This window comes from Chanodichthys erythropterus, chromosome 11 (genome assembly GCF_024489055.1).
Source record: "Chanodichthys erythropterus isolate Z2021 chromosome 11, ASM2448905v1, whole genome shotgun sequence".
In the NCBI taxonomy this organism is placed as follows: domain Eukaryota; kingdom Metazoa; phylum Chordata; class Actinopteri; order Cypriniformes; family Xenocyprididae; genus Chanodichthys; species Chanodichthys erythropterus.
Window position 1 is genome coordinate 15981280 of NC_090231.1, and position 17013 is coordinate 15998292.

The 17013-nt window shown below is 41.6% G+C and overlaps 1 protein-coding gene across 1 annotated transcript in view; it reads left to right on the forward strand.

Annotated features, from left to right (window-relative positions):
* Positions 1 to 17013, forward strand: part of LOC137030884 (NACHT and WD repeat domain-containing protein 2) — a 63723-nt gene that overhangs the window by 21413 nt on the left and 25297 nt on the right. Inside the window, exon 4 of the mRNA XM_067401390.1 lies at positions 6500 to 6616. Within this exon, the coding sequence (XP_067257491.1) occupies positions 6500 to 6616 (117 nt within the window). The remainder of the gene's footprint in view (positions 1 to 6499; positions 6617 to 17013) is intronic.

Consider the following 17013-nt stretch of genomic DNA (forward strand, 5'->3'; position numbering starts at 1 on the left):
AGCAACCACTCTTAGCAACGTAAACTGTATGTTCTCAATTGATATTGTTCATTGAAGCTTACTGTATTATGTAGAAGAGTATTGTGAGAAAAAGATCAAGTTAGCGAGTTTATTACATGCATTCAGATTTAGCATTTTCCTTCAGGTCAGTCCTATGTTCATAATAAAAAATCTGTTTAAATGTCCGATGTATTATCCTGTCCTTTTAACAGTTAATGGGTTTTCCCATGACTGACAACAAAAGCATTTGTCAGTTGCATCTTGTTCCGTGTTCACAACAATTCAGTCTTTTCAATGTAAAAGTCTTCGCTACTGACTGACACACTCATAGTCTTTGCCGCCATCTAATGGCATAATAATGTAACTTCTGTTGCTGTTCACGGTCAGGGACTATTTTTTCCAGTGGAAGGAATGCTTTAGTGGAAGTTTACTTCATGAAAGTTGCATTGATACATATTCACGATACAGCACAGCCTCTCATACCTTATTGCTTACGTAAACACAATATGAAAATGAATAAATTGGTAACACTTTATGATAAGGCTGAATTCGTTAATTCATTAGCTATCATTAACTAACAATTAACAGTCCTTTTGAAGCATTTATTAATCTATATTCATTTTAACATTTACGTATACTAATACATTATTATGAATTATTATTAAATGAACAAGATGCATTAACAATGGATACTAGCATATATATTAAATGTGCATATAAATTAATATTAGCACACTGTAAAAAAGAAACTACATATTATCCAGTTTATGTGACCTTTTGATTCACAAATAATAAATGTGAATTACTTATGTAACTACATGAAATTTGTAACTACTGTACATAAAATAAAAAATAACCAAAATTATAGCTCAGTTTGTTATTAATTGAAAATTTGCTAGAGAAACAAGAAACCTGTAGTTGCCTTCACAAATTTATTGGCCAACGAGGCATTTTACATTGAATAAACAAATTCAAATCGACAAAATAAAGTAGGGTTACTTAGGAGTTACAAATCCTAACTTACAAATCTGAATGCATTATCTACATTTTTTTCAACATTTTTTTTTTCACTGTAGTAAATGCTGCAAAAAAAATGTTCATTAGTTAATCCATTAGATCATGAACTAATAATGTTAACAAATATAACTTTATTGTAAATATTACCAATACATTTTTCATGACAGCGAGGAAAAAATGTTGGCATGGATTTTCCCTTTCACATTATAATGTATACTTACACAAGTGAGACATTTTTCATATGAAGTATTTCTCTCTTCTTAGAAGTTTGATTAGCATAGAGAGCTTGAGTGTAGAGCTCACATTATGTAGGGAGTCTCTTGTGCTTTATGTGCTTTTGGATGGCAGCCATGATTGTATTTGTTAAATGAAGTCTGGGAGGAAGGCAGGGCTCACAGTGGCTTGGTTTTGCCAGCCGAGCAAAAAAAATGTGTTTGGGGTCCTAAAGAGCTACCTCACTGAGAATGACATCAGAATTTTATTGGACTTGCTTGAGATTGTGAGAAAGAGAAAGACGTAACCAGCATAGACACATTAAATCAACATCAAATTAAACTAATCACACTCATACTCACACATTGAACAGACGTGATCAACACACACACAGAAACACATACTAGATTACAGACTCGCTCACTTTGCATGCGTGCAGTGGGGAGAGATTCCCCCTGCAGCGTGTTTGCCGTTTGAATTATCTGCGCCAGTGACACTGATTCTGACAAATGTGTCCAGGGATATTCCTGTGTCCTGCCATACTGGTGCTGAGGAAATGTCCTGTCTCTCTTCATTAAGTCCATTACCACATACACACACAAAGACAGGAGCCATTTTTCTCTCTCGATTTCTTGTTCCTCTATCGTTTTGCCATCCGTGCACATACCGCTTTATTTATGCACATACCGCTTTATAATATAATATTTTTTTCCCTGCATGTCATGTGTGGGGCTCTGTACTAGTCTCAGTCATGCTACCAGATATAATGTATCATACAATCTGCTAGTTTCTATAAAATTAAAAAATAAATAAATACCAATTTCACAGTACAAATACAATTAAAGGTGCCCTAGAACTTTTAAAAAAAATATGTAATATAAGTCTAAGGTGTCCCCTGAATGTGTCTGTGAAGTTTCAGCTCAAAGTACTCCATAGATTTTTTTTAATTCATTTTTTTAACTGCCTATTTTGGGGCATCATTATAAATGACCCGATTCAGGGTTACTGGCCCTTTAATTCTCGTGCTCCACGCCCCCGGGGAGCTTGCGCTTGCCTTGAACAGTGCATAAACAAAGTTTACATAGCTATTATAACCCTCAAATGGATCTTTACAAAGTGTTCGTCATGCATGCAGCATGCATGCGTCGGATTATGTGAGTGTTGTATACTGTTATATTGTTTACTTTTGATTCTGAATGAATTTAAGGCTGTGATCCGTGGCTAACGGCTAATGCTACACTGTTGGAGAGATTTATAAAGAATGAAGTTGTGTTTATGAATTATACAGACTGCAAGTGTTTAAAAATGAAAATAGCGACGGCTCTTATCTACGTGAATACAGTAAGAAACGATGGTAACTTTAACCACATTTAACAGTACATTAGCAACATGCTAACGAAACATTTAGTAAGACAAATATCACTAAAAATATCATGATATCATGGATCATGTCAGTTATTATTGCTCCATCTGCCATTTTTCGCTATTGTTCTTGCTTGCTTACCTAGTCTGATGATTCACCTGTGCAGATCCAGATATTACTGCCTGCCCTTGTCTAATGCCTTTCATAATGTTGGGAACATGGGCTGGCATATGCAAATATTGGGGGCATACACCCCGACTGTTACGTAACAGTCAGTGTTATGTTGAGATTCGCCTGTTCTTCGGAGGTCTTTTAAACAAATGAGATTTATATAAGAAGGAGGAAACAATGGTGTTTGAGACTCACTGTATGTCATTTCCATGTACTGAACTCTTGTTATTCAACTATGCCAAGATAAATTCATTTTTTCATTCGAGGGCACTTTTAATAAACTACCGTTTAAAAGTTTGGGGTTGGTAAGATTTTTTAATCTTATGCCCGGGACACACCAAGCCAACGATCGGTCGTCGGGCAACGTCAGACTGTTTTTAAGCGTCGGCTGACTAAGTTTTCTGCACCGTTGGCTCTAGTCAGACGCCATTGGGTTTTTTTTGAGCCGATTCAACGTGACGCGAGGCGACAACACAGCTGGCTTTTATCAGTGCTAGTTCTTTGGTGTCGGTTTGGTGTGTCCCTACCCTTATGCTCACCAAGGCTGCATTTATTTTATCAGATCTGCAGTAAAAATAGTAAAATATTATTACAATTTAACAGAAATGTTTTCTAATGTTTTGTTTAATGTTTTAAAATGTAATGTTGCTTATTCCTGTGATGGAAAGGCTACATTTTCAGCAGCTTTCAGTGTCACATGATCCTTCAGAAATCATTCTAAACATGCTGATTTGGTGCTCATTAATTTTACTTGTCATTAACAAATGATGAAAACAATTGTGCTCCATCCTTGCTGCATAAAAAAAGAGATAATTTTGTTTCAATAAGATATCTTATTTTATACATTTTTTAACTGTAGTGTACCTTAAATATTAGGGCTACACAATCTATCGCAATTAAACCGCACACGGTTTGGCAAAGGCTTTGATTATTTTATGTGCAGCTTGTCAGAGCTGTATGACTCTGTGATCAGTAGTAAATGCTTCTCCATCTGAAAGCCAGAGGGCGCGCTTGCGCAGAAACTCTAAATATGAACTGTCGCAGAAGAAGATAACATGCATCATATCGCTGTAGCTGAATAAAGAGAAGATTGAAATGCTTTGATTGATTAAACATGACTAATAAACACAGGACTGCCTTATTCTGTGTAAGAAGCCTCATCATCTCACAGAAGGATGGTCAACTGTCGTTATGAAGTGAATTTGGAGTAAAAACATGTTATTATATGTTGTCTTTTGTTGGACAAGATGTTAATAGATGCTTCTCATGTCTGGAAAGATGTCTGACGCATGTTGCTTTTTCATATGTACATTATAACGATTCAAACTTTCATATGGATTAGCATTTGGAGCCATACTTCATTGACAAACTGCGTATAAAAAAAATAATTGCAGCCTTTGCAATTTCATAATCGCACTAAGAATTGCATTTAAGCGATAATCGTGTTTAAGTACAATGTTATTTTTCGTGTTGTGCGATAAATCGTGCAGCCCTAATAAATTCTGTCTGGATATTGTTTGACTCAAACATCAAACAATAACTGAAATCAAAGGTGCATCCAAAATCACTTTGTTCATTATTAATATGACATGGGGTGGTTAAACTGCCAACCTATTACCAATTTTTTCAATTTGTCTGTAATATTGTAACACTGTTTATAATGTGGGGAAGGAGAACTGAACTTTACCATAAATTTTAATCATAAATAAAATTCAAAATAGAAAACAAAATAACTGTCGCACATTAAGATAAAAGAATCAACAAAATAAATGGCACACATCTGTGGTTCCTTCTCTCTCCCTCCATTGTCGTCACTCTTTCTTCCGGAGCTCCTCCGTGAATCCTGAGACCAGTGTGCTGTGTAGCGTTCATTCCACCGGCCTCACGGCTCTCAACCTTGCTACAAATGTTAATAATGAGGTGTGAAATCCCCCTTAAGATGTGCTTATATCCTGGTTTGCAGAGTGGGTGAGTGCAGTATACGCTGATGAGCCAAAACATTATGGGCAGTCTGAGGTGAAGCGAATATTGTTGATCATCTCCTAATAAAAGTCTGCGTAGATAGACGGTAAGCAAACAATCAGTTGTCATAATCAGCATGTTGGATGCAGGAGAAATGGGCAGGAAGGACTTTGACAAGGGCCAAATTGTTATGACAAGGCAACTGGGTCAGAGTATCTCTGAAATGGCAAGGCTTGCGGGTTACTTCCGGTCAGCAGTGGTGAGAATTTGCCAGCAGTGGTCCAAGGAGGGACAAACCACAAACTGACGACAGGGTGTTGGGGCCCAAGGCTCATCGATACACGAGGGCAACGAAGGCTATCCAGTCTGGTCTGAGCCAACAAAAGGTCTACTGTCACAAAAATTTTAATGATGGTTATGGGAGGAATGTGTCACAACACACTTTGCATCGCGCACTGCTGTGTATGAGTGCCTACGATGACTCCTGTCCATCGTCGAAAGTGCCTGCAATGGGCACGCGAGCATCAGAACTGGACTGGCACTGTGATGTGATGGCACCAGGATGCACTGGGACGACGACAAGCCGGTAAAGGGAGTATGACACTCTGGGCGATGTTCAGCTGGGAAACACTGGATCCAGCTGTTCAAATGGACATAAATTTGACATGTGCCTCCTATACCTAAACATTATTGCAGATCAGGCACACCCCTTCATGACACTGTTGTTCCCTGGTGGAAGTGGCCTCTTTCAGCAGGATAATGCACCCTGTCACACTGCACACAATGTTGAGGAATGGTTTGAGGAACATGATGAAAAGTTGAAGGTGTTGCCCTGGCCACCAAATTCCCCAGATTTCAATCCAATTGAGCATCCGTGGGATGTGCTGGATTAACAAGTTCGATCTATGGCAGCTCCACCTTGCAACCTATAGGACTTGAAGGATCTGCTGCTAATGTCTTGGTGCCAGATACCACAGGACAACTTCAGGGGTCTTGTAGAGTTGACTGCAGGTGGAGGACCAACAGCATATTAGGCAGATGGTCATAATGTTTTGGCTCATTGGTGTATGTGGAGAAATGACAGTTCAACTAATTCAATCAAAAGAATATTTCAGCCCAGCATATTGTTCTTCATAATAATCGGTATAAATGATAACCCTTTTGAATGGCTTTGTGTGAGGTTCTTGAAAGACACACACTCAGAATTATTAGCTGCTCTTAATTGTAAGCAGTAAGCAGTGAAATGTGTCCCAGCATGAGAGCAGCATTTAGCTGACTGCAGGAACACATTCTCAGCATTGCTCTTCTTGTTACGTTACTCTCTTCCCTTCCTTTCTGTCTCTCTCTTTCTCTTCCCTCATTCTTCTCCCTGTGGTTCCATTTAAAGTGCTAATGTGTGCTGAAAGAGTCTGGAAATTCATACTCTCCCAGGAATTCATTACTCCCCAGATCTTTCTTACTTGGTAATAAAAAAGAATTAGGCTTTAGTTAAGAGTGTTGATATATAGGTCTACTAAAATGTTATTCTCAGAGTAACTCTCTGAAACCTATGCCCATTTTTTTTTCTTTGTAAAGAAAAGAGTAGACAAAACATTCTGCCAAACTTTGCTTTTGAGTTCAATAAAGAAAGTCATGTTGGAATTAATTTAATTAAAATGATTTTGCATGAATTTGCATCGGAACTTGTGTAAGGTTTAGATGGTGTGAAAAGTGTGTAATGTTTCAGTGGCTAAATCTTGATGTTTTAAATATCTGTGTATGTGTGATTTCCAGGTGGTGGACCTCTACTGGGGCATTGATCCAGAGGAGTGGGATAGTCCAGAGCTGCAGAGACTACGGATGAAACTACTCGAAGAATGTCTGAAGACTTCAGCCGGTCCATGCTTTGTTGTGGGTATATATGACATTTCATCAAACCCTTAACCAGCAACTTTATGTTGTCAATCCCAAATACAGAGAGACTGATATATTTGGTATTTTTAATTATCAGCATTGCTGTAATTATCAGTTTTTCTGTTTGAAAGATGGGAATAAAAGAGGGACTTTTATTTTGACATCACTAACAACTTCAACAGACACATATGGGCAACCAGTCTCCATCTTCATTAATCCTAATGTAATTGTTTTTTAACAGCTTTGTCTGATAATTGAAAGGTAAATGCTATAATACTTTTTTTCATGTACTTGTTACGGTCTGGTGTTGTTAAAGATGAGGCTTTCACAGATATCCACAGCAAAAGGGTATTTATTCATAAAGCAGAGAGAAACAACATCAAACACACAGTATAACATTTAAGAACAGACAAGGAGTTAAGGGATTGAGTCCATATATAAAGGGTGTGCTGACTATCAGGAACAGGTGCAGGCAATCCGTGATGAGGAGGAGAAGACGAGGGAAGTGAGTGCAGGTGTGGAGAACAGGAGGATCATGGGAATTGGAGTTCAGGGAACAAGGGATCCGTGACAGTACCTGGGGGGGGGGGGGATGGGGGGGATGGGGGGGGCGCCCTGGAAACCTCATGCCGGTGCAGGGAGAGGCATGGGTAGGAGTGGAGGTCTCCAGGTTGGGTCCATGAGCCATGGCGGGTCCATGAGCAGCGGGCAGCCATGGTGGGTCAGGTGCAGTGGGCCCCCCCACCCACATGTGTGTCCCTCACATGTCCCCCACCCATGGGTACTTGGGGCCCCCCCCCAAAAAAATACTTGGGGAGGTTTCGGATCATCTTGAGGAGTCCCAGAAATAGAGAATATGTGGGTGGAGGAGCATGGAGCTGGTTTGGCGGCGCATGGAGCGGCTGGTTCGGCGGCTGAGTCAGGAGCGGAGGGCTCGGCGGCGGCAGCGGCTGGAGCGGAGGCCTGGAGAGGTCTGGAGCGGCAAGCTCGGAGAGGGCTGGAGCGGCTTTCTTCCTCCTCCGCTTTCTGGACCCAGCGGAGGAGTGAGGGTCCAGTGTAATACAGGGAGAACGTTCACTGGAGGGGTATGTGGAGGAAGGAGGAGTCTGACCAACCGGCTTGGCCACCTCGGTTTCTGGAGGGACTGGACAGGATGGACACTCATCCTGAACCTCAGACAAAGAAATTAGATCCGTTTAAATACAAAATTAGATTAATGGTTTCGCTGAAGGAAAAAGAATCTTCAGGTTCATCAAAACGGATAGTGTCATCATCCAGTCCGTCCAGAAACAGGGCGTTCAAAAGTGCCTCTGACCAGTTAGTCAGGAAAGCAAGCTCTACAAACTCCTCCACATACCTCTCCAGTGAATGGCCAACCTGGAAGAGTCCAACGAGCCGTTCCGCCGCAGAGAGAGGTGGTGAAGGAGTGGGAGCCTCGATATGATGAGCCGTTGTGGATACAGGGACCAGGTAGATACCCATCTTATGATGTGGAGGTCCAACGGTTGGGTCTGTTTTTCTGTTACAGTCTGGTGTTGTTAAAGATGAGGCTTTCACAGACATCCACAGCAAAAGGGTATTTATTCATAAAGCAGAGAGAAACAACATCAAACACACGGTATAACATTTAAGAACAGACAAGGAGTGAAGGGAGTGAGTCCATATATAAAGGGTGTGCAGACGATCAGGAACAGGTGCAGGCAATCCCTGATGAGGAAGAGAAGACGAGGGAAGTGAGTGCAGGTGTGGAGAACAGGAGGATCATGGGAATTGGAGTTCAGGGAACAAGGGATCCGTGACAGTACTTTTGGCATTCAACAATTGTGCATTTATATCATTTAAATGAGGCCTTGGATATCTAATAAACATCTATTTCCAAAAATCTTGCAAACTCTGGCAATTACTGTTAGATGCATTGTAGCATAAAAACTTATGTTCTCTGTGCATTACAGTTTGTCCATGTAAATTGGAGTTCTGCTGTCAATGCACATGCACAAACAACAAACTTTTAAATCCTTAATTCAAACTGTGCTATATCCAGTTGGCTGCTATATTATATTAATGTCATATCCACTGTGTACTGTATGTCAGTGGTTCTTAACAGGTTTGGCCATGGGACTCACTTTTTCCCCTGCTCATTAAGCCGTGATCCAAACGTTTAATTTAACACACACATAAGAACCATCCAATTTTACTTAACATACAGGCAACTAAGAATTTCACTAATATTTAAGTTAAGGCTATTAAATAGCAGTCCTAAACTAGACACTCATTCTGATGAATAGAACGAACATCACACCAGCATGCAATTCCTTCCCAGCTAACACACAATGTACCACTTGCATAATTTATTGGTACTTTTGGGAATTGACAACACAACTACGATGTTGCATGCTCGTAATTTAAACTGCAAAAATGCATTCTGCGTAAACCGGCCATAACAATTTAGGAAAATAACATTCGAATAATCACACTGACATAGCCTCATCATCTCATCTGACAGCAGATACTGTATCACTCAAACACATCCGTCTAATGCATTTTAAATAGAAAAATAATGGAAAAGTAGAACAGTGGAATGGAAAAAAACATGTTCTGTCTCAGAAGAGCAAAGTCATTGCAGAAGAGTCAAGAGCTGGACACTCAAGTCAACAGCTTTCATGCATATCTTTCAAAATCTTTGTTTCAAAGTGTTACATCAGAAAAACATTAAGATTTTGTTGTTGTTATTGTTGTTGTTGTTTCTTTGACTACACACTCCGTGACCCACTCTGAACTGTCTTGCAACCCACTTTTTCAAGAAACACTGCAGTATGTCAAATTAGCATTTAAAAAAATATGATCCCCAGACTTACTGGATAACTGAGTGCACTGTTGGTTACATTCTTTACTTTGATTTTATTCATGTTTTTTAACAAAATCTTTATTCATAAAAATTCCAAAATACTAAAAAATCTAAAAGAAGCTATCCAAAGTAAAAATTTAAAGACTTTTTTTTTTTTTTTAATCATGTTCAATTTTTATTTTTTTTTTTCAAATTGAATCATTTTCAAATGAATAATGATTGGTTATTTTATATATATATATACATTTAATGGTAGCAATTTTAATTTAATGCTTATGGATGCGATATTTACTGTCTTTAAATTAAATAGTGTGAAATCAAATATATAAACTTTATATCGGCCGTCGGCCACCCTGCTCTATAAGATATCGGTGTCGACCATCAATATCTTATCAAAATCCATATTGGTTGCCCACTAATAGTAATATGCAGTATAGATGGATAAATTCATAAATAGATGCAGGCAGCTTCTGTGTCTAGTGTGCCAACTTTGCAGTGTAAAGACAGCTTAAGAAAGAGGAAAAACCCATAATTGATTATGCAAATAATCCAGTGATTTCATCACTGTCAGATTTTTAACGTCAGACTTTCTAGTCGAATATAGGGATAGTAAAACTATGTGTAAGACAACTCCCTTATAACCGTACATACCTCACTCCTCAGTCCTCAGAAACATATAACTGCAGCACAGCACATGACATAGAGTACAGTGTGCTTTTAAATCTTAGAGCGGCAGTAAAGCAGATTTTGGCTGGTGTTATGTTCTTGTTTGTGGGTTGAGTTGGGAATGATGTCTCTCTAGTCAGTGATAGAGAGGAGCTGAGGGAGAGACCTCGTATAACACCCATATGGGAGCGAAGCACTTGAGTTCACTCACAGGATGGAGCTCATTGTGCTTCTGTAACTCGCTCACCATCCTTCTTACACACACACACACACACACACACACACCTACTCACACACACACACACACACACACACACAGCAAAATGACTTTCAAATCTCACAGCATGGCATGATGAAGGGCCTGGGTTAATGGCTGATGTTGCAGGAGATGGGAAATCATGCAAAATAATTGAAGCGCGCACACACACATGTTCCAGAGCACCAGGTGGGTTACTAACAGATGAGTGGATTTATAAGGAATATACATTCACACATGACCACACACGTGTGTGTGTGTGTGTGTGTGTGTGTATGTATGTGTGTATGTGTGTGTGTGTATGCATGCTGGGGGTTCAGAATCAGTTCTCAGGTGTGGAGAGAGATTGATTTTAAATTATTAAAATGTAAATGAGCAATCTGGGCAAGAGGATTGGGATCTAATTGGAGTCAGAGAGCAATGTTTAAGGTGAGGCAGAATATGTGTGTGTGGTAATGTTAAGTGTGAGGTGAAGTGGTGTGTGAGAGCTGCAGAACAGGGAACAATTCTAATTGTGTTTCTCTCTTTGCCTCCCTTATGCATACACATGCATGCTATCTTACACTTAACATTAGTGATGCTCACTAAGGTCTTGTTTCCACCTGGTTTTAACATGCATTTCAAATGCATGGTCGGCTTGCCCCAGGGAGAGCTTAATTTCTCAATGGGGGCTTGCGAAGAGGATGAGCTGTCATTTGCAGCATCGGAGGGTGGGCTTGCGCCTTCAGAGGCCAAAGACTCATCTGAGCGTCTGCACCGCTCAAGCTGAAGGCTTTCAACGTCACTGGCCAGGCCGCCTCTGCCCTGTACGCTATGTGGTGATCCTGCAAGTCTACCAAGCCAAAGCATTGAGAGTTCTGCACAAGTGTGGTTTCAATCCAGAGAAGATGCAGTAACTGTGTTCAGCAGCTAACTAAGCCCCACCTGTTTGTTGCCGAGGGCGGCCACCTGTAAAAGCTGGACCGGCAGCCAGGCCAGCACAATGGTCATCGCCACAAGCAGGAAAGTGCCACAAGCCGCCCATCAACAGGCTAATAAGAACCATCTGAAGGCTTCAAAGCGGACCTGAGATGGGTGAACCAGGGAAGGAGGAGAGGTCGCTGACCTGCTCGCTCCAGGATTGGGGTCGAGCCTCACTCCCAGTGGAGGGACGGGTGGAAAGCAATTATAGCACTGCCACCAGGCAGACGGCTATCAGTCAGCAAAAAGAGCAATTTCCTCTTTCCTTGGGTGACACTTATACACACAGTGCTCATGGCTTTCATTATCATGACGGACAGTCATTAAACATTCGCAACAGAGCAGGCCTGCTCATGTGCGTGACATGCTGCATTTCCACCACCATCGCTCACATTTTCCATGGCAGGCCCTTTAGTGCCGCTAGTACAGAGTTTTGACACATGGTTAGCACTTTCCAACTTGTCACGTTGGCTTCTCGGGACAATTCGGCTTGGCTACGCGATCCAATTCACTAGGCACCCTCCCAAATACAATGACATTCTCTTCACCTCAGTATGAGGCAAGGGTGATGCTGTTTTTCATGCCCGAGTCTCAAGATGGGCATGGTGCTGCGATTACACATTAAAGTGTAGTTGCACGTTCAGCCCTGGATGGACCTTTCATTTCTGTCGGCAGGAGTTCCCTTAGAACAAGTGTCCAGATGCGTTGTACCTTATGCACCTTATGCAACAGGCATAGGTTTCAACCCTCAATCCAGAGCAAGCACATGTTGGTCCAGACAGACAACACAGCGACAGTGGCATATATAAACCATCAGGGCAGTATCCACTCTTGTCACGTCACAACTCGCCTGCCTATTCTTCTGGAGTCAGCAGCAACTGAAGTCCCTGTGAGCCACTAACATTCCAAGTGACAGGTTGCACTGCGATTGGAGTGGAGACTCCACCCCCAGATGGTATAGGAATTCAGGGGACTACAACTGGCTGTGATAGAGAAAATCACTCAGGCTATAGCCCCCTCCACCATCTGGCTATATGCCTTGAAGTGGCACTTGTAAGTTATTTGGTGTACTTCCCGAGGGGAAGACCCATGGAGATGTGGCATTGGGTCAGTGCTTTCCTTCCTCCAAAAAGGCCTGGAGAGGCACTTGTCTGCCCCACCTTAAAGGAGTATGTGCCTACAATAGTAGGAAATCATGACACTGTTGATGATAGATCAATGGGGAAGCACAACCTGATTATCAAGTTCCTGAGAGGTGTGCAGAGGTTAAATCCTCTGAGACCGTACCTCATCCCCCCTTGGGATCTCCTTGTGGTTTTCCAGGCCCTACAGAGAGATCCGTTTGAGCCTTTACAGTCAGTCGAGCTCAGTGCCCTCTCTATAAAGATGGCCCTTCTGACTGCGCTCACCTCCCTCAAGATGGTGAGGCACCTATAAGCCCTCTCCACTAATGAAATGTGCCAAGAATTCGGGCCGGCAGACTCTCACATGGGACCTGAGACCTAAGGTGCCTAAAGTTCCTACTACCCCTTTCAGGGATCAAGTGGTAAACCTGCGATCCCTCCTGTTGAGAGAGACCCAGCCCCTGACTCTTTTGTGCTCAGTATGTGCTTTGCACATATATGTGGCTTGCACAGAGTTTCGGATGATCAGAACAGCTCTTTTTCCTGCTTTAGAGGTCGGCAGAAGGGGAACGTTGTCTCCTAACAAAGAATAGCCCACTGGATTGTGGATGACATTCTCCTAACTTACCAGGTTCAAAGCTCACCATGTTCCTTGGGAGTGAGGGCTCACTCCACTTGGGCTATGGCAGCCTCTTCAGCTTTGGCGAATGGTGCATACATCTGCAAAGCTGCGGGCTGGGCTACACCCAATACCTTTGCAAGATTCTATATTCTCCATATGGAACTGGTTTTATGTCAGGTTTTCTGTACCAACAGTTGAACTCAGATGACTGGCAGGGTGTAGCCTTTCCCTCTCCAAGGTGATAACGTGCACTTTCATGTCCAGGCGAGTTTCCCATTGTTGTGCTTCCATCATTAAGTACATATCCGGTAGTGGGTTCAACAGAGGAACTCACTACCAGACCCATTACTTGTGGTAGGCAATTTTGGGTGAGCCCTCACATTTGGGTTAGGTGCTCCATATGTGTTGACTCCCTGCGGTGGTCCCATATGTATATTCCTCCATGGTTCACTTTCCCTTGTGGTAAACCCTGTGTCTTCCCCTGGACAGAGCTCTGCCAGTCACTGTGGTTGATTGTCTCTCCACTAGTACGTGGAGCCTACAACATAGATTTCTTCCCTATGTTGTACTTCCTATCAGGTGAGTCCATAGGATGTATTTCCCACATATTAACCTCCCCTTTGGATAGGATGTGGTCTCCGTAGTGTTACTTTCTCAATAGAGAAGAATGCTTCCCACTGTTAACAACCAGGTGTGCTCAGCTGTATAAAATAACTTAACTAACAGAAAAGGCTTGAAAAGGCAGCTGAAGTGACCTATTCCCATTGTAATGGTAAGTCACCTAGGGCAAAGGGAGTCTAGAGGTCACACTCCCTGGGTCTTGAAATGTTTTGTGAGTGATTTGGAGTGCACTTGTTACTTTGCATGCAAAGCTTGCTGGCATCTGCATCAGACTCGTAATGCAGTTCAGTTAGTTGTGGCGTTTATTATAGGGACCCCTAGTGTTGGTGTTTTGACACAATGTCAAAGAGACAGACAGATCATCTTGGTTGCCCCTTTTCTGATGGAGGGAGCGAAGACATTGTGTCCCTCTTGCTACAACTCTGAACTGCCACTGATGTACAGTAGTTGAGACGTGGCTCCTCAGCACAAATGAGTGAAACATGCCTTTATACCCAGATGTCTAGGTATAAGGCAGACTTTACTCTTTTATACCTGGGTGTCTGGGGAGTGGCTGAGCATGCAAATTTGTGTTTGGGGCTCCCAATAGCGACACCTAGTGTCAGTATTTTGACACAACGTCTTCGTTCCCTCCATCAGGGAACGGGAGTTATGATAGGAACCAAGATGTTATTACACCAATGCTAAAACTTTGAAAAATATGGCTTCTAAGTTTTTTTTTTATTGAATTTTAATTGCTTTGATTTTCACACCTTTCTTCCTAGCAACCATACAGCAACATGCTAAAAACTCCTGAACACCTTAGCAGAACACATTTCACCCTCATGCAAAATTCCAGATCGTTTGGAATAGAACAACAGTGTTGAAATAAACAACAGTAAATGTGACTGCACCTTTGTTTTTTCACAGTCTACATCATTTTTCTTGGAAGTATTACTGAATGAATGAACCCACGTTTCTCCTTCGGAAAGGAATAAAATCAAATAAAAGGAATAAATAGGAACTGAAAAGGATAAGGAGAGCAACCATACAGCTTAAAAGCCAACCATACATGTCAAAAAACATCTGAACACCTTAGCAGAACACTTTAGCAACTACAATTTTTATTTATTTATTTATTTTTTGCAACTGCATTTAAGTGCTATGCCAGTGCTAGCATTGTGGCAGCGAGTTTTACATTAGTGGCAAATACCGTCACATTTTTAATCTAGTTTGCTTACATTCTTTGGATATTTTTCAACCAGCTTTATTTCCCAAACCAAACTTTCTCATTAAATTCCTGACCCTCTTTCACCTTTAACCACTCTTTAATTGTCTTCTCAACCATCTCTTCTCTCTTGCTCTTATCCTTTGAGAGGTTTCAATCTCCGTTTCTCTGTTCCACTTCACATCTCCATCTGTCCCCCACCTTCACCTCTACATTCAGTGCTCTAGTGTTCATTTCATTTCTCCCTTTATTCTGATTTGTGTGTCTACTCTTTCACTTAATCCTCCTTTCTGTCCTCTCCCCCTAACCTCTCTCTCTCTCTCTCGTTCTCTCACTCTCTCAATCTCTTTCTCTCTTCGGAAATTATATGAAGTGTATGACCTCCATCCATGTTGGGCAGAGACTACTCTTAGCCTTGGCATTAGCATTAGCTACCAGGTTCTGCAGCAGTATTCAAATCACTCCTTTTTTAGTGATGTACTAATAAAATTACTGTTTTCATAGTTTTCCATGACAGCATGTTCTATTTTTAATACTTTTATATATGCTGCAATTTAGTTTATCAAACCCTGTTGCAGACAGTTTATTTCATGTTTTTTAAAAACGTGATATTTCATTATAAGAATAAGATACAAGATTATAAGAAAAATGAGTAAAATCAGTAATATTGTGAAATGATTATAATTTAAACTATATTATAATTTAAAATAAAGGTTTTCTTTTTGAAAATAATTTAAAATGTAATTTATTTCCTGTGATATTTTCAGCAGCCATTACTCTTCAGCATCACATGAGCGTTTAGAAAATATTCTAACATTATTTTTATCAATATTGAAAACAGTTGTGCTGCTTAATATTTTTGTGAAAACCCTGAAACATTTTTTCAGGATTCTTTGATAAATAGAAAGTTTTAACGTTGCAATATGTAATATTTTTGCAGTAAAATATCCAAAAACCACTAGGCCAGTGTTATATATTTTGTTCACTTGAGTACTTACAGTATCCCAAGTGTTTCCAACTATTTGTAAATCAAGGCTCCAGGACGTGTGAGGAGTCGCCTGTCAATTGCGTCATACCCGCGTTACCCTCAGTTTCCGATTTTATTTTGTAAAAACCATGGAAACACCAAAGACGCTTTAATATATTACATGTTTTAATATGCACGGGAACAACTGTTTGGTTACGTTTATAGACAGAAAATTGTTTTTATATAGCTCAACACGTTTAGTCTCATTGTTTAATCTAATTTTCTTGATTTTTTTTTTTTTTTTGGCGAGTACCATGCCTCAGAGAAAAACACTATTTTGTGAAGTAGCTAACATAGAATAATCAGATGCAGCTTTATTTTTAGTAACAGTAATACAGTATTTTCTCCATCATACAATATGTGTTACGTGTTGGCTGTTGTAGAGAAGAGGCGTTCACGGACTTCCACACACAATGGGTATTTATTGATACAACGGAGAGAGACAACATCCAAAACACATGTAGCAACATTAAAGAACAGACAAGGAGTGAAGGGAGTGAGTCCAATATAAAGGGTGTGCTGACAATCAGGAACAGGTGCAGGCAATCCGTGATTAGGAGGAGAAGACGAGGGAAGTGAGTGCAGGTGTGGAGAACAGGAGGATCATGGGATTTGGAGTCCGGGAGACAAGGGATCCTTGACCGTACCTAGTCCCGGTAGGCGCGTCCTCGCGCCGTAGGTGTAACACTGGGGAGGGGGGGTGGGCGCAGGGAGAGGCATGGGTAGGAGTGGAGGTCTCCAGGGCGGGTCCATGAGCCATGGCGGGTCAGGTGCAGCGGGTCAGGTGCAGCGGGCAGCCACGGCGGGTCAGGTGCAGCGGGCAGCCACGGCGGGTCAGGTGCAGCGGGCAGCCACGGCGGGTCAGGTGCAGCGGGCAGCCACGGCGGGTCAGGTGCAGCGGGCAGCCACGGCGGGTCAGGTGCAGCGGGCAGCCACGGCGGGTCAGGTGCAGCGGGCAGCCACGGCGGGTCAGGAGCCTTGGGCGGCCATGACACAGCCCCACCCACATGTGTCCCTCACCTGTCTCACCTGTCCCCCACAAAAAATACTTGGGGAGGTTAAGGAG